This window comes from Vanacampus margaritifer, chromosome 14 (assembly GCF_051991255.1).
Source record: "Vanacampus margaritifer isolate UIUO_Vmar chromosome 14, RoL_Vmar_1.0, whole genome shotgun sequence".
Lineage (NCBI taxonomy): Eukaryota > Metazoa > Chordata > Actinopteri > Syngnathiformes > Syngnathidae > Vanacampus > Vanacampus margaritifer.
Window position 1 is genome coordinate 12,590,208 of NC_135445.1, and position 26,717 is coordinate 12,616,924.

General features: G+C 39.4%; 1 protein-coding gene across 3 annotated transcripts in view; it reads right to left on the bottom strand.

Annotated features, from left to right (window-relative positions):
* Positions 1-8,933: 8,933 nt before the first annotated feature.
* Positions 8,934-26,717, bottom strand: part of LOC144063680 (putative E3 ubiquitin-protein ligase HERC1) — a 50,238-nt gene continuing 32,454 nt past the window's right edge. For all 3 annotated transcript variants that reach the window (XM_077585447.1, XM_077585448.1, XM_077585446.1), the window contains exons 49-80: positions 26,465-26,659; positions 25,879-26,044; positions 25,579-25,813; positions 24,007-24,247; positions 23,445-23,698; positions 23,244-23,371; positions 22,531-22,661; positions 21,461-21,688; positions 21,243-21,370; positions 20,887-21,086; positions 19,251-19,365; positions 19,033-19,161; positions 18,743-18,841; positions 17,823-17,996; positions 17,415-17,699; positions 16,788-16,853; positions 16,285-16,410; positions 15,776-15,914; positions 15,322-15,503; positions 15,105-15,260; positions 14,912-15,034; positions 14,125-14,227; positions 13,889-14,058; positions 13,581-13,719; positions 13,344-13,513; positions 11,658-11,827; positions 11,389-11,554; positions 11,164-11,240; positions 10,832-11,084; positions 9,891-10,043; positions 9,474-9,779; positions 8,934-9,361 (exon numbers count right to left, since the gene is read on the bottom strand). In XM_077585447.1, the coding sequence (XP_077441573.1) occupies positions 9,176-9,361; positions 9,474-9,779; positions 9,891-10,043; positions 10,832-11,084; positions 11,164-11,240; positions 11,389-11,554; positions 11,658-11,827; positions 13,344-13,513; positions 13,581-13,719; positions 13,889-14,058; positions 14,125-14,227; positions 14,912-15,034; positions 15,105-15,260; positions 15,322-15,503; positions 15,776-15,914; positions 16,285-16,410; positions 16,788-16,853; positions 17,415-17,699; positions 17,823-17,996; positions 18,743-18,841; positions 19,033-19,161; positions 19,251-19,365; positions 20,887-21,086; positions 21,243-21,370; positions 21,461-21,688; positions 22,531-22,661; positions 23,244-23,371; positions 23,445-23,698; positions 24,007-24,247; positions 25,579-25,813; positions 25,879-26,044; positions 26,465-26,659 (5,393 nt within the window). In that variant the 3' untranslated portion in view covers positions 8,934-9,175. The remainder of the gene's footprint in view (positions 9,362-9,473; positions 9,780-9,890; positions 10,044-10,831; positions 11,085-11,163; positions 11,241-11,388; positions 11,555-11,657; positions 11,828-13,343; positions 13,514-13,580; positions 13,720-13,888; positions 14,059-14,124; positions 14,228-14,911; positions 15,035-15,104; positions 15,261-15,321; positions 15,504-15,775; positions 15,915-16,284; positions 16,411-16,787; positions 16,854-17,414; positions 17,700-17,822; positions 17,997-18,742; positions 18,842-19,032; positions 19,162-19,250; positions 19,366-20,886; positions 21,087-21,242; positions 21,371-21,460; positions 21,689-22,530; positions 22,662-23,243; positions 23,372-23,444; positions 23,699-24,006; positions 24,248-25,578; positions 25,814-25,878; positions 26,045-26,464; positions 26,660-26,717) is intronic.

Here is a 26,717-nt window from a genome sequence, read left to right on the forward strand (position 1 = left end):
AAGACCCAGCATTTATCCGTCTTTGCCTTGCATAGAAAACCGAATGACGGCGGGATATTGCCACAACTGTTCACACTTTCCAGCGATTTGATCAGTAGATTGCAATGGATGTGATGTGATTGGATATAAAACAGAAAACCACTGCACACTTCCTAGTGTGAAAAATAGGCTTTACACTATTAGGATTTTTTGGGCCAATCAGCGAACTTGAACAAAAACAACCGATCACCAATTGGATCAGAAGATGTAGCAATATATATATATATTTTTTTTTTTTAAAACAACACCTCCAGAGAAAGGGACTGGCCCAGCCCACGAATAGGGAAAAAAACACGTATAATTGATGCCAATTGCAAAAAGCATGGGGGGGATTAACCTAAAAAAAAATCTTCAAAGAACAGATAAAAATTGAATAAAGTATGTAATGTCTTATTTTGCGTGGTAACAAAGTGATGACAGAAGTGTGGTTAAAATGTGATGAATGATGGACCAACAAAATTGTATAAAAATTGCCCACCGCACCGCAGCTAACTATATTACTTTATTACATATATTGTTGTTGTTATGATTATTTTAATTCTGACTCAGCACCAAAAAATATTCTAGAAAAGTTGACTTAGATCTCTAATCTAAAAATGAATAATTGAAAAAAAAAGTTCACCAGTGTAACTGACGTCTCCCTAAAACAGGCTTGTTGATACCACGAAATGGTGGCATAACATTAAAACGGAGCGAAACTTATAGAATACAATGTAGAATTGATTTCTTTACGGTTTCAGCACAAATAATCAATCAATAAACGCCATGCATCTAATATGTACAAAAACATGAACCCGTGTGGCCTAAACAACTTTATTCAGTAGTTATTATTCAACACAAACAAACTCTTCACATGAAGCCCATCAATAGCAATAGCTAGCATACTAGCCCAAACTCACGTGGGCAAACTAGCAGTAGCGCCTGTACCATTTGACATTTAGCATCAAGGCAAAAGAAAAGTAGGAACATTTCATCTCTTACAGGCAGTCTAGAAAGAGGCTTTAGTTTTATTTAACCGAGCGTTGACCACCATGAACAACGACTTTCAATAAAATGTCTTTTCATGCCTAGCAGAGTCTGACTGACGACTGAAGGTCGAAACCGGGCTAAATAAATGAAACTATGAATTATGTTCATTATGTTTTAAACATACAACATAAAGTGACACTTGCCGACCAAGCATGGTGAATAATAGAATAGTTCTGTGACCGTCTCACAGCCAAGAACACCCAAAAAACACACATGCTAAGTCAGTCATAGCAGTACAATGAGAGTGTGAAGTCTTTTTTTTGTCAAAATATGCCCAGACGATTAGCCGGGTGTAACCTGCCTCTCACTGGTCAGAGTCAAAGTCAGCTGGGATAAACTCTTCGACCCTAATGAGGACAAGGGCTCTAGAAAATGAAAAGGGGGATCATTCAAATTACACACTCCTTTTGGGAAGGTTTGGATGTGTTTGACCAAACTAATAGATCAGAATCCTAATGGCGTTTGTGTCCTCTGTTACCACTCGTATGTCAAGATAATACTAATACATTAAAGTTAATTCCAAAACAATCCTCTTCATGGAGCCAGCGTGATGACAGGAACATAATTCTTCTCCAGTGATTATTTTGTCTGATGACACACATGGGAAATTAGCTTCTGCTAGCAATAATGCATTGCAGCTTATGAGCGAGAGAGTAAGAGAGAGAGACAGTCAAGGTTTTCTGGTCAATAATCGCCATCATGGCCCAAGTTTAGTCTTAAGACGACTTAGCAGCAGACATTTAAGCTTGATGGAGGTAAAGGTCAAGACAATAATGGCAAGTCATCAATAGCTTTGGTGGGATTTTTGTGTGAGATCTAATAGCAATGTGGTGGCGTTACTGACAAAGTCTTGGAGTGACCATTGATTCAGTCATGAATGCTGTGTTATTATAGACTTGAAAGTACTGTAAAGAGAAATCAGTGACGCTCGTTGGTAGTAAATTTTGCACTGGGAAGTAGTTGGGAGTGAGTTTCCCAGGCCAGAAAAGTTAGCGGACCATCACATGGCTGATTTCTAAACCAGAATCAGCAAGCTATTGTTACTTTGATTATCATTAGCCTGAACATTAGGAGCACGATGTTAACGGTTGTGTCATCTTGGCTTCATATTTAACTGCCAAGAATCAGCTAATGAAAAAATTAATCAATAATTCAATGTTAATTTCCTTAATTGATGATTCAGGAAATGATTAATGAATTATTGAAGTCTTGGAAAGCCTGCAAGTACTCCCAACATGGTAATAAAAAACGATGGTGCTTTAAGTTAAACAGGTGAACCTGATCCAAGTGCGCTATTGAAGGCTTCTAGAAAGGTCCGATAGGGGCTGGGGATTGTATTCCCCCTTCAGACGCTGCATTATTTATCAAAGCGGTCGCCCCCCACAATGGCATCTTAAATCCCAAGACATACCTCAGCGTTTCCCTGTGATGGCCAATCCGGGTGCAACTGACACTGACACAGCATGGCTATAAAAGGTCACCAACTTTGAGATTGATGCGGCACACGCATTTGTCAGGATACGAGACTTCTGAAATATATTTTGGTGTTACTGTTGACTGAATTAGCCTTTCACAAATGGCTGAAAAGCTAAATGTAGAATCATCTCGTCATACTGTATTGTTATACACAAGTGCAGAGTTATAAGCCATGAAATAGAGGGAGTGAACATGTGACATGTTGCCCCACCAATGTGTAAGTTGTCACACTGTATGGGCTAAGATGTCACACTGCATTTTGTAACTAATAAAACAAGGCCAAATGTATCCTTATCATCCTGTTTTTGTGTTTTGTTTTTGTGTTTACAGCCAGAGAAATCGTTTATCATTGATCTTGAAAATTGACCGTAGTACTTGAGCAAACTTTAACATAAAATATTATGAAAGAGGTTAAAGTCCTGAAGAACTGCTGGCATGTAGGTCATAGCTCTCAGCCTCAAATGCCTGTTTTGTTTCCCTTAAACTGGAAATTTGAGAATTAAAATAAATAAATAAAGCATTCCGGTTAATGGATGGATGGTTCATCATGAAACTTAAACTAGTTCTGACATGTGGGCATACTGTAGTTCCAACAACTGGAAAATCAATTTTTAAAAAATGAAACAAAACCTGACAAACTAATTTCCTCACGCTTCAGGCTCTTCATCTGAAGAACAATTCTGGCATAAGTGTAAACAGAGTTCCCAAAGGTGCATTTTTCATTGGCCCTTTCTTTGCATATGTGACAACAAACCCCAACATGACTGAGACAAGTTGCCCCAAACTACCATGTTGGCTAATTCTTGCTCTAGTTTAAAGTTAGCTTAAAACAGAGCAGTGACCGAGGCATGACAAGACACCTGAATCTCTCCTCTAACGAGTACACATGATTTGCCGCTAGAATTTGTCTATGTACGACACCTGTTTCAAAACATATGAAGTTGAAAAACTTGACTTTGGGTTGTGCAAAACAGATAATTGGTACTCATGTCGGCTCACAATATGCTATTCTCTTCTCAGACAGTACACAACCCCTGACCATTTAAATGAAGAAAACTAGTATTCCCCTTTTTTGTTGCGCCCTCTGGTGGAAAAGAAAATTGCAATGTGACAACTTACCTGTGATACAACTAACCCCAGTCTCTCCCCTATCTGATTTTTTCATTCCGAATTTTTTTCACACCCGACCTGGGCCTCTTTCGTTTGTGGATATAAATAAATAAATAAATAAATGTATGCGACGCATTTGCACTGTGAACGCTCATCCGCACGCATCCGAATCATACGTCATCAAAAGCCTGATATGCGCTCTGCACGGGCGAGAGAGACTGCTTGGAAGGGAGACGACTCACACGTCTGTGAATATATACAAAGCTGTTTTAAGTAACAGTGTTAAATTTTTATTTGTCCTTAATTTAATCACACTTGAAACATGAAGCCTAAAGTTGACATCACGAACGGCGATGCTGCGACGTCATCTTCGGTAGATTTCTCAATGAAATGAGGAGATCGAGGAGTGTCCCCTCATTTCCCCAAAATATTTTTATTACCTCTTCCAACCTCGCTATTCTGGCGACATGAGATGAAAAACTAAATCCGACGGATTTCTGTTAAACAGTACATTCAAAACTGACGAGGAAGCCAAGGACAGCAGCCAACCAGGAGCGAGCGTGAAAACAGTCCACCAACCAGGAGCGCGGGCGTTCGCACAGCTAAATTTGCATAATATATGCAGACAAGACACATAAATCGAACTCCTAACACGTACGCGAAATGAGTCCACCAATCTGTAGCGTGCAAAATTTGCATATGACACTTAGAAGTCGTTTTGGTTGGCGGTTAAACGTTGCGAGTCCTGACAATATTTACTTCCGTGAACACTGCAACGTGACGTTGTTTTGGGTGTACGTCACTCGACGTGTGCTCTTTACGCATGCGAGTCGCATCACTGGCGCATCACGGGCGCATCACGGGCGCATTACGGGCGCGTTGCCGCACATTAGACTCCTGTCTCTTTTTTTTAATTGGAACACCCGTGTACTTGCATAGTGAAGTTACATCAATCTGGGTGACAAAATGGCGTCAGTACAAGCCACTGTCCAACACAAAGCAAAGGTATTCAAACTACGATAGTTCATATAGTGTTATTTGTCACTTTGTAACCTCGTTTAACCAAATTAATTTTTGCAAGATTGAATATAGAAGCGCAACAATTCATTGATTAATCCATCACTATTTTGATAATCGAGGAATTGTCTAGAGACCTTGTTTAACTTAAAAAAGCGTCAAATCTTGGGATTTTCAACCTCTCATTGGTAAATATTATCCAGTTTCGGTATAGTCCTCAAGGAAAGCAGACTGATTATCTTCATGTTGAATCAAAATAAGACATTTGCAAACATTCACTTTTACTTTGGAAAACTGTGATCAATGACGAATGTTACAAACCAAATCAGGAATTGAAACAAAATCAATTTGTTTCTGTTCTGTCAATTTGAAATAATAATGTGTTTTTGAATAAAGGTGCGGAAATTAAAAAAATATATATAATTTAATTAATCTGAATCATCTATTATTAAAAAATTCCCTAATGGAATGTTTTCCCCTTAAATTTAAAATTGTGTTGTTGTTTTTCAGATAGCAAGCCAGTTGAGAGTGAATCAACAGTGCCTCTGCTGGTTGCTGCCTAGTACTGCACGCCATTTGGCCTGAATTGCTCTGAGATGCAAGTCATCAATGACCAATTTCACACATATAGATTGCTTTATAATCAATTAAATTGATCCTTATGAGCATCGCGAAACAAGTGTGTTAGCCAACATGGTGACGTTTTTTTTTAGATTGTCTAATCTTTTTAGGCTGACGTACTCTAATTTTGGAATCTCAAAAAACAACAACATGAGGTCATCATTAAATACCCTCAAAGCCTTTCATCAAGTCCTGATCTCCTTTAAGCGAGCATTAGAACATCAGTTGGCAGCACATGAGATCAGCGGCTGAAACCATAGTCTGAAGTCTAAAGTGTCGGAGAGGTGTGATGGTCAACACGCCGCCTGTCCTGTAATCAGAGATGCGGAGGTGACGGGTGGGGGGTGAGGGGGTTTGCAGGTAATGCGTCACATCACCACATGACCTCAGCGACGTGTTGACCCGCAAACCCGAGTTGCCCTTGTTTCGAAACGTTCATCCAATCCCCGATCGGCTCTGATTTTGGGAGGAGGAGATCAGGTGATCAGTTGCATTCCATTTGTGAGACTATTTAGGTCGCACTCTCCTTTGACTCATTAAAAATTCAGGATGGAGAGACCTGCTTTGCTCTTTTAGAGGGATACAAAAAGTAAACAAAGGGTTACCTGAAATAAAACACATCTCAAGTATTGAAAAGCACAGCTGAAAACAGATGGGAGGCACCCTCCCACCTGTGGGAATTTGCTATAACGGCAGGCCAAATATTTCACCCGGAAAAAATAAAAAATAAAAAAAATAAATCAAGACAAAACTTGGTTTTAAGTTAATTTTGATATTTGGATGAGTACGCAAACAAAATGCATAACATAAAACTGCTTATCTTTTGTGTAAGTGGGAACAGATTCAATGACATTTATTGCTCAAAGAATGTAAACAGTGTTAACAGTGAACAAATGCCCCCCCCCCCCCCCCAACTAACAAACTTATCTTCTCAGACTCGACCACAATCATGCCTAAAGATGTACATTATAAAATAAACCTACAGCCATTGCTTTCTATAGGCTTAAAAAGCAGAATTACAGCAGATAACATTCAGTCATTTTCAACAAAAACTAGGCTGTGTTGAAATGATGAATGCCAGAAGGCAGCCATCTTGCGTTGCCACTTTTGATAACAACTTTATTTTTTCACTGAAAACAGTTGTCAGTGCGTGATTTACACTACAATCCCTGTGATGGAGTAATGAAGCCTTGTAAAGAGTGAACTTCACTGTTTGCATCGACCATTCAGAGTATATTATCTCAATATCATGAAATGTGACTAACAGAGGCTAGGTTTACATTTCACTGGAATTTTTTTTCCTGATGGGCTTTCCGTTGATGGCTCTGACAACATGATGCAGACGAATCTTTGAGTAGCACTCGGAGATATATGTAACGCTTATCCCAGACTTATTGGTACAACTGTATGGCATTTTCGCCATCGAGGCAGAAAATAACAAGAAAACGCCACGGCGAAATCAATGTATTCAAGTTAGGTGGCCTTAGTGAGTGGCAACGTAAGAAGGCCATCGGTGGCTTCACTTCTCTCAATGGCGAGTAACCGACATTGACCGGCCAGTCAAATAAAAGTCTGTGGCTGAAATACAAGTTGTACCTCAGCCTGTACTTCGATTTCGTAGTTTTTCGTCCGAATATATATGCCATCTTGATAACCTTACCGCCATCTAGTGGTATAATGTGGAATTACAGTTCTTATACAGGAGAACTAGACCAAAATAGTTATTGACTGTAAAAATATACTAAAAATCTTCCAAATAGAAGGACCACAAACCTGGAATCTAGGATGGAGGGTGGCGGCGTTTACTGTAGATAAATGTGGCTTCAAAGATGTGAGTGACGTCAGGAACATGTCCTGTTGTTGTAGATATTTGTGAGTGTTCTCATTTTGTACTGTTTGACAACGGCTGAAAGTGCTCAAAAGCTCGCAAGTCAAGTTATCACTGTATCATGCTATTATTACACTAACATTTGCATTCATTATTGATATGGCTCCAGGTGAAGAGCCTGGAAGAGGCTCATGCTGCCCTGACAAATATCAGTGAGATGCTTGATACTCTTTCAAACCAGCTACCAAACATTTGACAACATACGACGTCTGCTCGTCACAGGCTAACTTGCATTGTAATGTGGGTAGTTCTTGTCCCTTACTAAATATTTTCCATGTGGAAATCTTATAAAAAAAGAAGGGGGGAAAACTCACTATCAAGTAAACTAGCTTCACCAAGGACTAAGACAAGGCAGGATCTTTGTTTTTAAATCGGTACAAATTGAAATTAAAGCTTGGATTCTGGAAACTGTATCCAGGCAATGAAAAATCCGAATCCACGGATGTCTACGATGATGGCTTCTTTTCCAAGGCGCATTACCACCACCTGCAAACTTGGATTGGAACAGGATTGGCAACAACTTCCAACAAATTCGAGCAGGTTTTTTTTGTGTGTAATCGTCTTTAGTCTTGCTTAGTTTTTCTGCTACATTGAGTGAGCTTCGAGATCGTGGGATTAAGTCTCGACAATAATTTGGTAGAATTGATTTGACTGTCTAATATCTGTATTTATCTGAAAGACTATACAGCCCCTCAAAATGAACTAACACATTTATTTCGATTTTCTACTCCTTTTTTTGTTGTAGATTGTAGCGTGCCTTGTACAAAATACAGTCCAACTTTTATTCAACATAGGTTTGAGAAATAAAATTTTAGTATGAAGAGTTGTTTAACTATATTGGAGCATTTTATTTTTTAAATGGAGTACAAATAATAATAATAATTAGTGTTTGTGTTTTAATGAACTTGATGTAACCTGTAGTGTATTCGGTTTACTAAATCAAGTGCAGTGTCACCGTTCTTGCCGTTTACCGTGTTGCAACAGCAATACTGCCCCCATGTGGAAATAAAGTACATTACCTGCCGTGTCGGGCGTTTGTATTCAAGTTAAATAATAGTTGGATTAATTTCTGACTGACTGGGTCTATTTCTGTATAAGATTGAAGGTAATCCACACATGTATTCATTTCTATACCAAAGCTATAATTAATTACTAGGCTGTGTTGACATTTCCCCAACACTGGCCTTTACCTGAGATTAGTGTATCCTTGTTAAGATGATATATGGACGTTATATTTATCCCCTCTCTCACACTCTTTCTCGTTCTCAGCTGCGAGATTGCTGACTGCAGGTTGAATTGCACGCTGCCTGTGTTGAAGCAGGTGGCATATTATTATTAATGGGTCCCTCTCAGCAGCACGACTAATGGCGGAATAGACACAATAAAAAGCCTTCCAAGGGATGCATATATGAAGGTACTGTATGTAAAGTGGGTCTTCAGTTTTCTACAGAGGGCGAGGTAACCCAAATTTGTACGTTTTTTTTTTTGGGTCACGGCCCGCAGCATGTGTTTGTAGGTGAGGGTGGGACCGCAGATTGACTGGTAAATCATCTTTGTTTCCGCTCCATTCTTCCCTCACTTGTAAACAAAACCCCAAGATACTTAAAAGTCCTCCTGGCATTAACATGGAATTTTTGGGAAGCATGGTGGACAAGTTAGCATGGCTGCCTCATACCGTACTTCTGACGTTCAGGGTTCAAATCTCAAATCTGCGAGAAGAGCAAAGTGTCAATTAAAAAAAACAAGCTACAAGTAAGCACTCTTAATTTTTTTTTTTACAGTAACACCGCCTACGTTGAACAGATCCCTAAATTATCTTCAAACAAACAGGCACATTGATTCAGTGGCTTATATGATAAGAAAAAGTAGTCTATATTATCCCAGTGGCTTCTCGGTTCAAGCACTGCAATAAATACACGATACCTCGCACAAATGCAAAACCACAACACTCATCCAAGGGGAAAATAAATTAAGTCAGTGCATATAATGTCGGCGTCATTCCTCGGTGTCGGAGGTCTCTAAAGGCTCCGTGTTGTGCGTCAGCATGTAGTTGTCCATGTCGATGGAGGGACAGTTGTGTATGGAGTAGCGCAGACGCTCGGCCAGCACCGCCTGGCTTGTGTACGGCGGAAGACGCAGCAGGAAGAAACACGTCTGGGCCGTCGGGAGGCCGTTGATGGGCTGAGGGAGAGAAGATCATCCTTACGAATCCAGAAATTCAATACAAATTTGAAAAATCATGCTTCATCCATTTTTGTGGAGATCAAGCATCCTTTTTACAACCGTAACTCACCCGATCCACCTTGATGATCTGGAACTTCTGCGTCATGTCGGCCGGGTTGGACGGCAGCCGGGACCTGCCGGAGACGAAGCGCAGGAAGAGCACGCGCTCCTCGTTGGTGAACTCCTCCAAGCTCTGCCAGAACCAGGCCACCAGCTGGTGGCTCTCGGCGATGTCACGGTAGCGCACCAGCTTCTTCAGCGTCTCCACCGACACCTCGGGCAGCCCGCACACAAGCTGCTCCAGCTGCTGGGCGGTCAGCAGGGAGAGGAGGGGAACGGGGATGATGGCCGACATGCCCTCTCTGACCGACGCCACCTGGACAAATGACAACGCCGGCTTTGGAGTTCAAGTGCTTTAGTACAGTACATAAATCCAGGGATTAAAGCTGGGCAATAACATCGCAAACTTTACGCTACTGCTTCAAACCTGAGAGTCCATTTCATGAAGTCTGTACTGCAGCGCTCTCTCCACGTATTCCGTGCGGTTGGAAAAGTTGAGGGGAATGTTTTGCCCTCCGGGAACGACAGGCACCAGCCTTCCGTCTGCGCTGTGGGCCACGAACGAATCCAGTGGAATCATCTTCACAAGGAGATATGGTAACATTATTTTTATGGAGGACCAAAACTGACAAAATACATTTAATAAATAAAAATAAATATGAAAATATAATTAAAAAAAACACACAAAAAATAAACATAAATGGAAATAAAAACAACAAAATAAATAAATATATATATATATATATATATATATATATACTGTATATATATATATATATATATATATACATAAATACATGAAAGTAAAAATGAATGAAAAAATAAAACACAAGATAAAAAAATACTAATAAATGTGAAAATAAATACAAAAATAAATATATGAATATAATTATATGTCAATCAACACAATTAGGACCACCTCGTTTAAATTAACATTTCATGACAGTTTGCATGCTGACAGCATTTGCAGCATGAAATAAATAAAGATGAGAGCAGAGCCTTTTTATCCATTGATTGACATTTAATTCTATTCATATATTTATTTTTGTATTTATTTCCACATTGATTTCTAAAAATATTTTTATGGTTTGAATCTTGTTTTTTATTTTTGCATTTATTTGTAGATTGTTTTTATTCCCATTTGTATTTATTTTTGTGTGTTTAATTTTTGAATTATATTTTTTCATGTTCTTTTTTAATTTCCTTTCTTTGTATTTATTCATTAGTTTGAGGTTGAGACTACAACTCTTCTACTTAATCCATTTATTTTTAGTTTGAGACTAAAACTTAATTTGTTTTCTTGTTTTTTTTTGGGACTGAAATTATAAAACAGACGTAACAACGGATACACAAATGGAGACATCTCACCACATGGAAATTCTCCTCTGTGATGCCGCTGTTCTCCAAGTGGAGAATGCCTTGTAAGGTGCGGAAGGTGAGGAGGTCCACCTCCTCCAGGTCAGGTTCTCCCAGCGGCATGGAGCAGAGCTGCTTCCACACCCACGGCGCCAGATGCAAATCCAGAGGTTTCTTGGTGCGGATGGCCACGGCCATCAGGATGCCCAGGAAGCGAAACTGGACCATGTGATCTTTAGAGAGAGCGGCCGGGTTCAGCAGGAACCTGTCGGGACGCAAGACCAAAGCTTCAGACTGGACGTTCGGGACACTTAATGCTGGGCTTAAAGTTGGAGTGCACCTACCTGTCAGTGTGACTGCCCACATCTGCAAAGCTGTTGGGCGTTTGGATCAGGAGGTCCACCACGGTTGACTGCAATTCCTACTCAAAACGAAATTGAATTAATCAGTTTTAAGGTTGTCTGAACACTAATTTTGTCAAATGTGAGCATTAAAGAATTATAGACTCAGAAAACAAAATTTTGGACTTGACTGTCAATTTAGTGTGAGGTATTTTTTGGTGTTCTTACCTGACACATCTCTGTAATGGTGTCGTCAAATACTCCACCGGCGTCATCCGCCCCCTCGCCGACGAGCTTGACCTTCCATGCTCGCGACGGTAATCGCAGCTCCAGAGGGTTCAGGCTCACCACTTGCTTGGCGATTTGCACAAAGATGGGCTTGCTGGAACGCCCTCTGCAGGTTGGTTAGGAGCAAACACGCAAGCGTCGTCAAACGCCCCACATTCCAGCTGACTCGTGTAAAAGACCTTACAAATTCCCCCGACGATCCGACATACCTTGTGGAAATACGTTTAACGGTGATCTGCGGCCCGTACGTTTTTCCTTGGGTCATAGTTCTGCCAATGGAGCGCACCAGAGGCAGAGTGTTGACTTTGGGTGACAGAAGACCTCGGAGCTCACCACGGACGATAGCTGTTGTCCCCGAACTGTACCTCGAAGAAGACACCTGAAAGGAGACCAAGAAACGACTTAAGAACTGGTTATAGCAGAGCAGGGACTAAATATCTCGGTACAGATTATTTAGGGGACGGAAAAATATAGTGATGTAATTTTGCTATGTTTCAAGATATCCTGCATTGTTATCGCTCATGAACAGGACAAAAAAAGCAGCACCATGATATAGCATAACACTAAATCAAATAGGGGTGAGGCAAAATATCAATATCACACCATACCAGGGGACAGCAAATGTTTGCTGTCAAAAGAGCCATTTTAGGCCAAATAAATAAATAAATAATCTGTCTGGAGCCGCAAAATGTTTGAACATTGTAATGGAGGAAACGGTGAGTTAGTGTTAGTTTATTGAAGGCCCAAGAGCTCATTAGAGCTGCACCAGAACACAAAAATATGACAGCAGCCTCCAATGTACACATTCATTTTCTTCTACCTTTCATCTTCCGTTTCTGGATTTATTTATTTTTGTTGTAATTTTTCATACATTTTTAGACATTTCTGCCATTCTGTCAAATTTCTGGCATTTTTGGAAATTTTACAGACATATTATGGTAATTTTCTGCCTCCATCTTTTTGGGGACATTTTATGGCTATTTTTTTAAATGTTTTTTTCTGCCTCCATTTTTTTGGGGATATTTTATGGCTATTTTTTTTTAATGTTTTTTTCTGCCTTTTTTGTGATCAATTTTCAGAAATTTTTGGGGCGATTTTGTGGACATTTTATGGCAATTTTGGGGATTTCTTCTTTTGTTTTTGGACATTTTTTTGGATGCAAGCTCAGGGCTGATCATCCTGCAGCTGGCCGCCTCTGGAGAATGTGTATAGTGTAAAAGGCCGAAACAACCCTTGACCCAGAGGAGCACTACTGATGATGCGTCTCGTAAATTCATTTTCTCAAGCTTACCATCTACTATTCACCATCAAGTTCACCAGTTAATTGTGTTTCTTGCACATGTTTAGCAACATCTCTTCTTGTGTTTCCTGGATATTTTTGAATTTTTTTTTTTACCGTCTTTTCTTAAATCAATTTTCTGACATTTTTTGAAATTTTATTACTGTAATTTCCAGGATTTCTTCTCTTGTTTATGGACATTTCAAAGTTACCGGTACTTTATGAATGTTTTATTTTCTGTCTTTTTTTAAATAAATGTTCTGACTTTTTTTTTTTGCAATTTCAAAGACATTTTATGGCAAATTTCAGTTTTTTTTTAAATATTTAATGTAAAAAAATAAATATGTAAAAATATATTATTTTCTACAAATTTTTTAAGAGATCCAAAGGGAGGGAATCACAGGAGAGGGACTAAAGAGCCACATGTGGCTCCAAAGCCGCAGGTTGCAAACCCCTGTACTATACCATATTATCACACACATCACAGTGTCATTTAATTGTCAATATCCCAAATTATTGTATCGCTGTATATGGAGGCAATTACTGATACTGTACCTTGACTGCAGTTTCCACCTCTAGTAAGATTTTGAAGTATTATTGATGAAAACCTGATTACCATATTCTTGGCATCCAGGTTCAGCAGCCGCCACGACTTGTACATGAGATCCGAGAAGTGGTGGAGCACCCTGAGGCGCATGCTGAGCAGATGAGGGCTGCAGCCTTTCAATGTGTTGTATTGGGGAGGGACACACTGCGGAAGACCGAGCTGGAAATTTCCAGAGCCACCTAACATAGGATTTTGATGTTAGTATCGAAGCTGAACTATTAGCGAGCCGCGGGAGCGTGCGCGCACCTGAGGTTTTGATGGCGGTAGAGGGCGTGGTCCACGCCGAGCTGTGGCAGCGGCCCGCCGAGATTTGTCGGATGTTTTTACCCTGGAGGGACGTCACCAGTGTGGGCTCCTTCACCGGGTTGGAATGTCCCATACCAAGCTGGGAAACAAAAAGGCCACTTTATTTATATGAGCCTTTATGCTAGTTACAAAGCTAATTTTGACACCAATTTTGTACAGTGTTAATCAATCATTGCATTATATATTTTCATAATTATTATTTTTTTTTTTTTTATAAAATTGGACTCCACAACTTTCCTATAGGTTACCTGTCCGTCACTATTGCAGCCCCAGGCGTAGACGTCCCCAGTGGAGGACAGTGCAAGGACGTGTTCACAGCCCAGGGCCACGTCCTCTATGAAGTGTCCATCCAGGGCCGGAACCATCTGAGGGCAAGACTTGTTCTTGAGCATGGAGTCCGGCAGACCAATCAGACGCTCTGTTGGATGAACATATCAGAATCAGAATCATCTTTATTGGCCAAATATGTCAAATTTATATGTACCTTGTCCAAATGTGTAGACATGTCCATCGCAGGTCAAGGCAACAGAGAATTGTGTTCCACAGCTGACCTTCTTTATTCTTTTATTGCACAGCTGCTCCACTTTCTGAACACATGAATAACAAACACACATAATTATTGTGAATGAGAGTTTTCCTAACTTGGTGTTGAGTCCCAAAATAGGCCGCATACCAATTTGTATTGAGTCACTGGTGGTCTTTATATTCGTTTGACTGCACAGTATACGTAGGTCATCAACATTCCCATAATAGACGCCTGTTAAATATTATACGGGAAATTAAATTGTAATTTTAATTTTAAATGAGTAAGGTTTAATTTGATGAGAATAAAATTACAATATGGGGGGGAGTCAATATAATGATTATGAAGGGAAATTCTTAGTTTAATGAGATCAAGTTCGAATTTAAGGGGAAAAATACAATTAAACGAGAATGAAGTTTGGAATATTCTGAGGAAGAAAAAACCTTGTGAGAATAGAGAGATGTAATATAAGCTATTAAATAGCTGAAAAGAGGGGGGAAAAAAAATCTAATTTAATGGAGAATAAAATTGTAATATTACAATGGGAAAAAATATTTTTATTTTGTTGGAATAAAATAATATAAGGGAAATGTTCATTAATTCATGAGATTAAACTGTAATATTATAAAGACAAATGCTGGAATTCAACAAGGCCTCATGGCCTCCGACATCTGCCATTGAGGTTATAAAGGCAGCAATGATATACAAAAATATATTTTTGGAGCATTTGCTAACCTTATCAACATACCTGAGGGTAATATTTTGCTGTTGAGGAACCAGTCCCCAATTTTCCATAATCTCCATCTCCGAATGCCCATACAATCATTCCGTCCGCAGACAAGACCAGAGTGTGGTTAAGACCACATGACACCTGGGAAAATATTTTGTACAATTTAATTCAGATTATATTCATGTTCGGAGCCCAAGCAAGAAGTCTTTACCTGTCCTACATGGTAACCCTCTAGTGCAGCCACCCTCTCTGGCAGCATCTTGTTGGATGTTGACCTTTGACCCAGACGACCGGATTCGCCGCTACCGAAGGTAAACAGTTTCCCATCAGACGTCACCACCGCGGAATGCCGGAAACCGCACGCGAGCTGTAACGCAGAAGCAATGATTATTGAAGCAAAGGACGACTTTGAATTAAATGCTCTTCACCTGGACGACGTCTTCCCCCTGCAAGGCATCAATTTGTTTGGGTCTTCTCTGCCTTTCGGTGTTGCCATGCCCCAGTTTCCCGAAATCGCCATCCCCCCAACTGAACACCTCCCCTGTCTCCGTCAGCGCCATGGAGTGCCCGTCTGAGCCGCAGGACGTCACCAGCTGGGTCACCACGTAACCTGCACACAGGAATTTCCGTATTTTCTCATATTGTGGCTAGCCGCAGAGGGGAAGGGAAGCCTTTATTAAATTAAATTCATCATATTTATTTGAAAAGATCCCTAACTTCCTTTATAACAATAACTCTCTCTGTTATAATCCGTGATGTGGCTAATCTGGAAATAAAATAAAAATATATATTTTTAAAAAAAAGCACAATCTGCAAATTAGTATTCTTCTCGACATACAAAGCTTGTCTCAGTCTTAGATGCACCACTTCAATAGGGTTTACCTTGAAAAGCGCAGATAATAGTAGGGACATATAGATCATCGGAATTGCCTTGCCCGAGTCTTCCGTACTGTCCTTCCCCAACAGCGAGCACGGTCCCATTGGACTGAACCAAAAAAGTGCAGTTCTGACCGCACACCACCTAAAAAACAACCAAAACGAAACATTTGGAACTGCAGTCATCAATGGTGGTTGTCTTGGAAATATGGAGGACCAAAACTGCCAACATTCAAAATAAATAAATGACTAAATAAAAAAAATAAAAAGACTAACAGTGAAAATAAAAACAGATAAAAAATATATATAATTCAAAAATTTAAATTTAAAAATATATATAAATGGAAATAAAAACAACTATATACTTATTTTTTTATTCAATTTTCAAATTATAGTTTTTTTTTTTATATCCGTTTTTATTTTCACTTTTAGTCATTTTTTTAAAAATGTAATTAGTCATTTAGAATTTTGGCAGTTTTGGTCCTCCACACGCAAATGGCACAATGGCACAATACCTGTTGCGTCTGTAGCAGAGAGGGGGCTAAAGTTGGCATCATGGGATTGGTCCCCATTCCTGCAAGCTGTCCATAACGTCCGTTCCCCCACAGGTACACTTCACTTTTGCCCCCTCGCTGCCAATCCTGTGGAAAAGAGGTGCATGAGGTCTCCAGTAAAGTTCAAAGTTAAAGGTGAAACAGCCAACCTATCACTCTTCAGAACTTTCCATCCCATTTCTGATGCCATTTTTCATACTGTTAGATTTAGACTATGGTGTTCAATTCCCTTGCAAAAGAGATAACCTTGTCAACTATCCTTTCTAAATCTGACATCATTTCCCATGGACGAAGAAGAGTAAAAATTTTAACCCAGATTTATAAAATACCAGTCTAAAACATTTTTTGCAAGTATTTATCAGTAAGTATTTATTTATTTAAAAAAAAATATATATATATATATATATATATATATATATATATATATATTAACCTAGAGCTCTAGGTTATAACTATGTGATTACCTCTGGCCGAGTGGTTGCCCAGGACATCAGCTGTTCATCCATCCTAAAGCTCCATTTACTGTTGTCCTAAGAGACAGGACAAGTGTATCAGTAGGCAGCTAAAACGACATTCAATGATATTGTCGTCTGCATTAGAGATAGACCGATACGTTTTTTCTCCAGGGCCGATGCCGATACTGATTATTAGTAGGCAAAGATGCCGATAACCGATATTTGGAGCCGTTGTTCTTTTGCAGTAAAAGCATGAAAAAGCACGTTTGTTTAAACAACTTTTCAAACATACAAAAAATAGGTTTGTTTTAAAATTTGAACAAAAAAGTATATACTTATAGTAAATAAAGTTTTCCAAAATTTTAATATAACTGAAATGTTGATTTTTCACTTGTTTTCATTTTAATGTTACCCAAAGCAAAAATAAAAGTTTGTAAAAGGTTTCAAAAGATGTTCGCAAACACTGGAAAACTGTATGAACATGTTCAAAATTTCTTTGTAACAAGAAAACTTCACTAAGTTCGCCGCTCAGAGCGGACACCAGCTTTATCAGACTTATTTGTCAAAATGTCAAATATCGGCACCGATAATCGGTCTACCCCTAGTCTGCATATAATCAGGTGAATTGTTTCATACCAGGGCCTTTGAGATTTCATCCTCATCCCCGTCCTCAAACTCTGGAACCACAAAGGACTCTGGGAAAACAATGCCGCTGGCGATAGCCTCAGCACTGCGCACGGTGGCGGCATAGGTGGCGAGCCAGCTCCACTCGGCTGGGCAAGATCGGGCATTAGGGCTGGCGTGATGTGGTGGGCACGGGTAATGGCAGAGGTGCTCCTCCAGGGATAAACCGACAGCGAGGGAGGCCAAACTCTGCAAGAAGGCACTGTGGACTAGTTGGTCACCGGCGACCACATGAGCCTGCATAAGGAAGAGATGGCCTAAGTCACGTGGGCTGAAAAGATGCAAACGTGTCTCTAACATGTAACATGTCAGTATGTGTGTATAGCTTGCTTTCAATGTTATGAGGTCATCATTAGTTACCCGCTCGTAGGCATACTGATCCTGCAGCAGCAGGGGCAGCCTCTCCAGCAGCACTGCCAAACAAGGAGCCCGATGCAGACCCAGGATGCTCTGGCTTCTTAGAACCATGCGGCAGGAAGCCAGCACGTGATTGTGCGTGATCCAGTCGGGGGTGCAGCAGATCAGCAGGACATCCTGGGTGGGGAATAAACGTGACTGACAAGTTAAAGGGGAAGTCAACCCCCTAAAAAAATATTGACAAAAATATGTCCTATGCAAAATACGGTATTCTGGTTAATATTGCGCTAGTGGAATATGAGCTAAGCAGCAAAATCCAGCAGTTTTTTATCAATATCAGAAGGTGGCCATTTTGCCACTTGCTGTCGAGTGAAAATGACATCACAGGTCTCAGGTAACAACCAATCACAGCTCAGCTTCAGAAAACGGTTGAGTTGGGATCGGTCATTGCCTGAGCCCTGAGCAACTGTGATGTCACCTTCAGTCAACAGCAAGTGGCAAAATGGCCGCCCCCCGAGACGGATAAACAGGGCTGGATTTTGCTTCATAACTCATATTCACACAAATGTACTATTAATCAGAATGTCATGTTTGGACTAGTGAGGTCACATATAACATTATTGTCAAGGAATGTTTAAGGTTGACTTCCCCTTTAAACAACAATCATCTGAAGTAGAACCTCAACCTGAGCACATACATTTCAGAATTCCACCAAATATTTTGGGAAAAGTTGCACAAAAGTCAACATATCTTTAGAATGTGGGAGGAAGCCGGGATATCCAAAGAAAATCCCTCAAAAGCAAGGGGAGAAGATGAAAGATGAAAACTTTAAATACAACCTCTCAACTGTGAAACAAATATGCTAACCACTAGCACAATGTGATGCTTACGTTAGCCTTTATGTTATAAATTATCCAAATTACCTTTGACCTCCCGAAACAGGCGACAACACCCATTTTGGGGATCCATGTAGTACTGACGACTGATCCCAAACCTGTAACGGTCTGCAACACCGAACCATCCTGCAAGCACACACATATCACTGTTGAGAGAATTACAGTATATTTTATTTTATGTCAGTTTTTAAGTACACTTCAACTGGAAGTGGCAAATGATAAGCACACAAGTTTAAATGTGTTTGAAGTGTGTGGGAGGGAAATTAAAAAAAACATTTAATATGGTCCCTACATAACAGTGACTCATACACTCCAACCTGTAAGGACCAGATGTTGAGCAGCCCCCCAATCCCTCCAGAAACGAGAGCCAGACCGCTGGGGCAAAATGAAAGAGACTTCACCGCTGTTATGTGACCGACGAGGACAAACACACACTTTGCACATTCCTGAAACACAATAATCTTGCTGTTAAAAAAACTGATGGATCAATATTATTAAGATATGAAAAACAAAAGAAAAAAAAAACTAAGCATACCATGACATTGGCACTTCTGTGCTCTCTCAAAGAGCTGTTCAACGTGGTTGGCAGAGGCACGGCGGCACTCCCTTGTGGCAACGTCCACACATGCACAGAGCCATTCTGACAACCTCTGTAAAGATACGAGTTACAGTAAAAATTACTTCCACAAATAGTGAAATACACAATGGGAATAGGGAGGCGTTTATTTGAGAGACTGACTGGCATATTGCTTCCCCAGACATAAACACACACAACATTGTGGAGCGACCATGTCAGAATCTACTGTAAGGTTAATCATCCTTAAAGATGGCATATCCACATAACAAGACCGTCCATAATACTGTGTGGGAAACTCATTTACAAGAAGCGATATGAGTCCAATTTTAATTCATTTACAAGACTGTTAAAGTGCTGCTGTTTAGGTTCGCTACAAGGTTCAAATATGCTCAAAGATGAACTCATTCACTGCCATTGACGCCTATAAACGTCAAAAATTCATTTGAACTATTTCTATTAGTTTAACATTTTTTTCCACTTTTGTTAACAAGAGTATGAAAACCTAGACAATTTTTTTAATAATCTTTTTTTTTTTAAAGAAAAGAAAAGATTGTTAAAAATCAGGGGCGGCAGGCAATTACAATTTTTAATTCTAATTAAACGCATGACTTTAATAGTTAACACGATTAATCACAAATGTTTTTATCTGTTCTAAATGTACAATAAAAAAATTCTAGGTTTTCATACTCTTGTTAACAAAAGTGGGAAAAAAATGTTAAACTATTAGAAATAGTTTAAATAATTTTTGGACGTCTATAGCCGTCAATGGCAGTGAATGAGTTAATAACTCATACAAGCCTGTATGAGAAAAATAGCATGTATACAAACTAATATTATCATCATCATCGACAACTGGAATGCTAATTGTCAAAGCCATTGTCTCAACATAACATAAAATAATCACAAATATTTTTTGACGCGGTAAGACAATTGAATTAATTTGAGCGATTGTTTACATGCTGCAGTTGCTTTCGTTAGCATGTAGCAACTGAGTTCAGATAGGGTCAACAATTAAGTCTTAGGTGTAAACACCTGAACCATAATGTTTATGGACTGAGAGAATAGTTACTATCACAGGATATTTAAGTTATACTATATATTTGAGGGAGGAATGTATTTACAGGAAACTGACTCATATCATCAAGAAAACATTGTGGCAGATGGGATTAGCAATTAACTCTTAAGAATAATGTCTACCAACAAGTAAACTCACTAGCACTAACAGGTACTGATAGTTGTTAGTTAAAGCTGCACTTTGGAACAATTTGCCCAAAAATATCTTTACAATAGCCTATTTATTAGACCATTTATTATGACTGAAACATTTTTTAATTAGTAGATTAACACCTTAGCTATTCATAATGGGAACTCCTGCAAACATCTGGCCAATAGTTTTCAGACATGATTCAGGTTTGAATTTCCCGCCCTCTGTCTGCGGATGTGACATCATGTGCGCTTTGTGTATGTAAAGAAGGGAAAATGCAGTTTCCTTTTTTGGCCACAGATGGCAGTAGCAATTCGAAAATTAAATTGTATGTGTTCAAACGCTTTCATCTTTATTATCAGATTAAAGACCCGAGGAGATGAAACTCACGCCGCCATCATGAGCATGGGGTCCGGGGCTCGGCCAGTGAGCGGGCACCACTCAGCGACGTTGACCATGCTGGAATGTGCGAGGGTGTGAAACGTCACCCACGTGCCCCTTGAGAGTCCCAGGATCTTCACCACCTCGCACCTGCCTAGACAGAGCAGCAGGTGCCCCGTCGGATCCCACTTGAGAGAAGTGATACCATCCTGCATGGACAATTCAACTTCAGATGAGAACATACATTCATATATATATATTTTTTTACTTTAAAGCAGGGGTGGAGAATCTTATTCCCATCGGGGAACATTTCAGTTTTTATGTAAGTTTCCCACCTATGCAAATGAATAATACTTTTGCCACACCTGGTAGATGGGCAGCAACACCAAAGGCTCATTCTCATAGGTCTCAGTAGTTGCCAAAAGGACTTTTCCACTGGGGTAGCCGACTGCAAATGGCTTTTCCTCACTGTGCCAGGCCACACACTGCGGAGCTGGGAAAGACCAAAGAACCGGAATGCCCCATTAAATATATTGTAGGAATTTTACACATCAAGACTTAGAGTCTGTGTGTCCTTCCTTACCCTCCGTCCTGTAGCAGTGGGTGAGCTCGGTGGTCTTCACAAGTAAGTCGAGCTCTTGCATGGTGATGCGCAGCCAGCAGAGGGAGCCGTCCAGCCGTCCCACCAGCAAGTTCTCGGTGGGTCGGGTTTTGCAAGCGTCGGGCTGATCGAGGAGCCACAAGCTAAAGGCTGCGGCCCAACACAGCGCCGATACCCGGGATGCCTGAGCCTCCGTGTGACAGTGAGAGCCTGCAGACAGTCCGAAGGACATACAAGGCGACACACGTGATCAAAGTCGCCCCCTCAGTCATTAATTTTCACTACCCTGCTAAAAGGATATTACATTTCTACATCTTTTCGTTACTGTAGAATCTCTGAGACTATCAACCTCTTATTTGTTCAGATGTTGACACTTATTTTACTGCGATTGTTTGACGACTATTCCAGGGTGTACCACACCCATCGTCAGCTGGGAGAGGCTCCAGATCACCCTCTACTCCAATGAAGAGCAAGCAATATGGACAACTAAATTTAATTACTGCCATTTCAGTGTCACGATAAGCTAACCGTTATCAATACTCATGTAAAAATATCATTAATAATAAAAACATTTTTTTAAACAAATATAGAAAACACATTTTGTTAATGTAAATGTTATTTTATTCTTTTTAAAAGATGCATTTAATTAATTTATTGCATTTTAATTGAGTTGTTATATACAAGGAGTTGTAATTTATTTCATTATTTTAATACTCTTTATTTTATTCATTTAATTAGAACTTGAGTTCATAATGTTATGTAGTATTACTTTATTTAAATTTGTAAAATGTATTTTTAATTTTACTTTATTTAATTTTACTTAATTTTACTTTTGTAAATGCAATTTTAATTTATTTTTAATTTTGTATTCATTTCATTAATTTTTGTTTTTAAATTGTGCATCAATTTTATCTTTAGAGGAACAAGATTGTTTTGTTGAGGATGCCTTATGGTCATCTATGATCCTGCATATCTAGCTATTTATGCCTTTACCTCAATCCTTGTTTCTAATTTGCTACTGTGGAGGAGACAAAAGAGGCCCTGACATTTACCTCTGATGTTCATGATGGTGACGTGTTTGTTCTCTGGGGCAGCCAGAAAGTCTCCGCCTGTACTCCAGTAGACGGGAGATGACATGTGATGACATCTGCCTGCCCTCTCGGAGCTTGTTCTATCTGTTTTACTGCAAAGGACCAAGAGAAATATTGTCATTGTTTTGTGTGTGTGTTTGTGTGTGTGTGAGGACACCACGGAATACTGCAAGTGATGGAAAATAGTGTGACTGTAACCATATAAAAGAAACCATAAAACCAAATGTTAAATAAGAAAGAGTCTAGCTGCTCTGTACAGTATGAGCCATACAACAAAGCGACTACAGCAATACTGTAACTATTACAAATATAATTGGATGATTACTTGATTACCTGATCTTATTGTTAAATTACATCTTATTTGTCACAATATTTTTTTTAAAATACATTTTTCACAGCTTTTGTAGTTGAAAGGAAAAAAAAGAGGACTAGTGGAAAAAAAAGCAAAAGCAATCGTCGTCACTGTTTTCCTTTTTCTATATTCAAACTGTAATAGAGTCTATTAAAATCAGATGTTTGTAAAATTAATAGACTTTATTGTTAGGCCGTAATGCTCAGCTCTGACAACAACATTGGGTATTCATACGAATAATACCTATTAAATGCCAGGCATCTAAAAAGTTTGAGTAGTTTTACACTTTTTAAGCTTTATTTGAAATTGCAACTTTTATTACCTGGTTATGCATGAGAAGGTGGTATGCAACTGCGCATTGTTCTCACTGATGCTCCACAGCTGCACCACCTTATCCTGAGAGCAAGTAGCCAACAGGCTCTGCTCACTGTTCCACAAGCAAGTGGCCACCTAAACAACACCAAAAAATAAGATCAAAATCCACTCGCGTGATTCACTTCCACTCCACCGTCCACACACACACCTTATTATAGTGTCCTTCCAGCCTCCTGACGGGACATTTGCGCAGATCGCCAGCGAGGTCGCTGTAGGTCTGGGCTCTCCCGGGTCCGTCTCGCCCGCTTGCGGCCAAAGCCTGCACCAACTGCCGCGCCGCCCACTGGCGGTGTTGGCTGCTCAGCATGGCGGACAGGACGCAGGCTGCCAGAGCGTTGGCCAGCTCCAGAGGGCCCACTCTTGTGCCACGGTGGGCGGAGGAGCAGGTGGAAGACAGACCCTCTTGATTGGAAACATTCAAGTATTTATTTCCATTGTATTTGTCATTATTTATTCATCCATCCATCCATTTTCTAAAGCGCGTGGCCTCTATTGTGAACTGTTTGCTACTAACTACACACAGCAGGCTCAAGGTTGGCAGAAGACTTAAGCGTCAACCATTTCAGTGAAAAACAAACTCTTACATCACATTTTTGCTCACAACTTAAAGCATAAAAAAGATCAACACAAAAAAATAAAAAAATTAAAATTACCGAATGGCGGCTCGTAAATCTGAAACCTAGTAAATTGGATTATTTTAAATGACTCACCATGAGTTTCGTGTTCAGCCTTGTCAGCGCTGTAGCTGTGAGCGCCTTTCCTGGTGAGTAAGGCCACAAGGCTCTGCGTGACCAGAAAGGTAGCTTGGTGCTCGCCGCAGTCCTTCACTTGCTGCTGCTGCTGTTGCTGCTGCTGCTGGGTCACGGCAGTCACCAAACTGACCGTTAGGCACGGTCGCTGCTGCGCATCACCACTGGAAATATGTACTCCTGTAGCAGCTGCCATCAGATCCTACAAGAAGAAATGGAGGATTATTTGTATTCAAGAACATTAACCAATAATTAATGATGTTGATTCTCCTGCCAGTACATATTTACAGTACAGGTGCTTGTCCAAAAATTTGAATATCCTCGAAAATCTGAATAATTTCTGTAATTCCATTGAAAAAGTCAAACTTTCATAGATTATAGATTCAGGGCCCACAATTTAAGTGATTTCAAGTATTTGCTTATTTTTACATTATTTGGGCTTCCAGCTTATAAAACCCGTGAAAACAGGATGTAAAAAAATTTGAATAATGTGAAGAAATCACCATGCATACTTCCCAGTGTTGGGATGGATGGACAGTATTGATTTTGATGATAGACTTTGATGATTTAATTGTGACAATTTAATACGTCACCATTTTTAAAAATTAATATTGGAATTTTACTCATTTTATTTATACATAATTGGAGAGCTAATAATTGATTTAATCACTTCATCAATTGTAATAAAAAATGAATATTTTTTATTTATCATTTCATTACAAAAACTTATTTTATATTTATATACATAAACACGCACACACACACATAGTATGAAAATATACAATATAATTCTATAGTGCAACTATTAATCAACAACTAATCGATTATCAAATCATTATTTTGAATAATTGATTAATAATTTAAATACATTTTCGAATTTAAAATTGTCCAAATGCTGGGAATGTCAGCTTCTCATCACTAAATAGTAGTCCTCCATGAAAGCAGACTGATTATCTTTGTGTTGAATTATAACTAAAAATGTGTTTTACTTTGGTGAACAATGGTCAACATTTTTGCCTATTTTCTAACATGTTTTGGAAAAAAAAAACAGTAACTGAATTATAATCCATCTATAGATATTTCATGCACTATCAATTTTAAATAATGTCCTGTTTTTAAATAAAGTGATTAAAATTAAAACTCTGATTCACCTATTAACCGACAAAACAGTCTACAGATTAACAAATTGTTAAAATAATGGTGAGCTGCAGCCCTAAAATAATAGTGTAAATACTCGATTAAATATAAAAAGAAATTATAAATTTTTTAAGACATCTATAAAAACTTTTTTCTTTAATTTATGGATACATTTTTAAGAAATTAAATTAAAACTAAATTCGACAAACAATATAAATAATAGATTATTGATTAGAAAAATGTATTGAGTAAAATAAATGTATATTATTTAAATGGTGACAAATAATATTAAATATTATTATCAAACCCTGCTAAAATGACGTTCAATACGATTAATGTAACACAGAAAATATAACTGATATTCATGCACTATAAGACCCACTTTGGTGTACCAACCTGAGTGCATATCTCCACCAGCTGCCTGTAGGCGGCAGGGCTGTGGGACACTACACTGCCTATAGCTGCCGTCAGGAAGCTGAGGCAACTAGAGTTGCCGCGTTCGGAGGCTGGCCCCTTGCCAACGGAATGTCTGTCCGTGCACGTGTCTGCCCTGCCCGTCGCGGCGAGCGTCATCAGACGTACAAGGATGCGGATGTCTGCCAGGCCCAAGGAATCCAGTCGACCGGATGGACTAGCAAGGAGGGAGAAACGAGGAATAGCTACACATTTAACCCGAAAAAACATCAGTGGACTTACCTGCAAGCGGTCTGAGAAAGGGCTTGCATCACCATGCTATACGCCAGCAAGATCTGAGCTGTGGAGGTCACTCTTCTTAGCGCTTTCAGTCGGTCGTGAGAATCCCTCAGAGATAAGGCCTGCTGCCCGAGACTCAAGGAGCTCTTCTGTTCCAAGACACCATCCCCTAATGGTGAAACAAATATGACTAATAGTGGTCCGGGAGTCCTTGTTGGAGAAGTACTGTATGGCTTATGCACAGTTTGACATGTTAAAGTTAAAGTAAAGTACTACGAGTTTTTTTTAGTTTTCAAGCAGTTGTTTGGTCAATTTTATGCTTTGTGTTGCAAGCAAAAATTTGGAAGTGTACTTTAGAGACAAATTGGCTTACATATAAAAAATGTTCATAGAATTATTGATTGGCTTCATCATCTCTTACACAGCGTAAAAGTCATTCAGTCCACATATCGCATATTTCAGGTATTTTTTATTTTTTGCTCGAAATTATTATTATTACAAATGATTGTGCTATTAGGAAGCTCTGGAATTTAACTATCATGGCTGGAACAAGGAAATTAATTTAAAATGGTAATGATAACTAGACTACCTTTGGGATCAGTCCTCATGGGGTCCACCGAACTATAGACCATAGCCCCCAGTGGATCGGCCTCACTGAAGGCGATGGGGTCCGGCACCAGCTTCTTTTCAGTCAGACCTAGCGGTCTCAGCAGAAGCCCAAAGTCCTCCAGTCCTGTCAGTCTGTCTTCATCACTCTCGTCTTGGTGGTTTATTTCCCAGTCGTCTGTGCAAAGAGGTGCGCTGCTCATGTAAAAACTAAATGATGGAATGCATGAATTTGA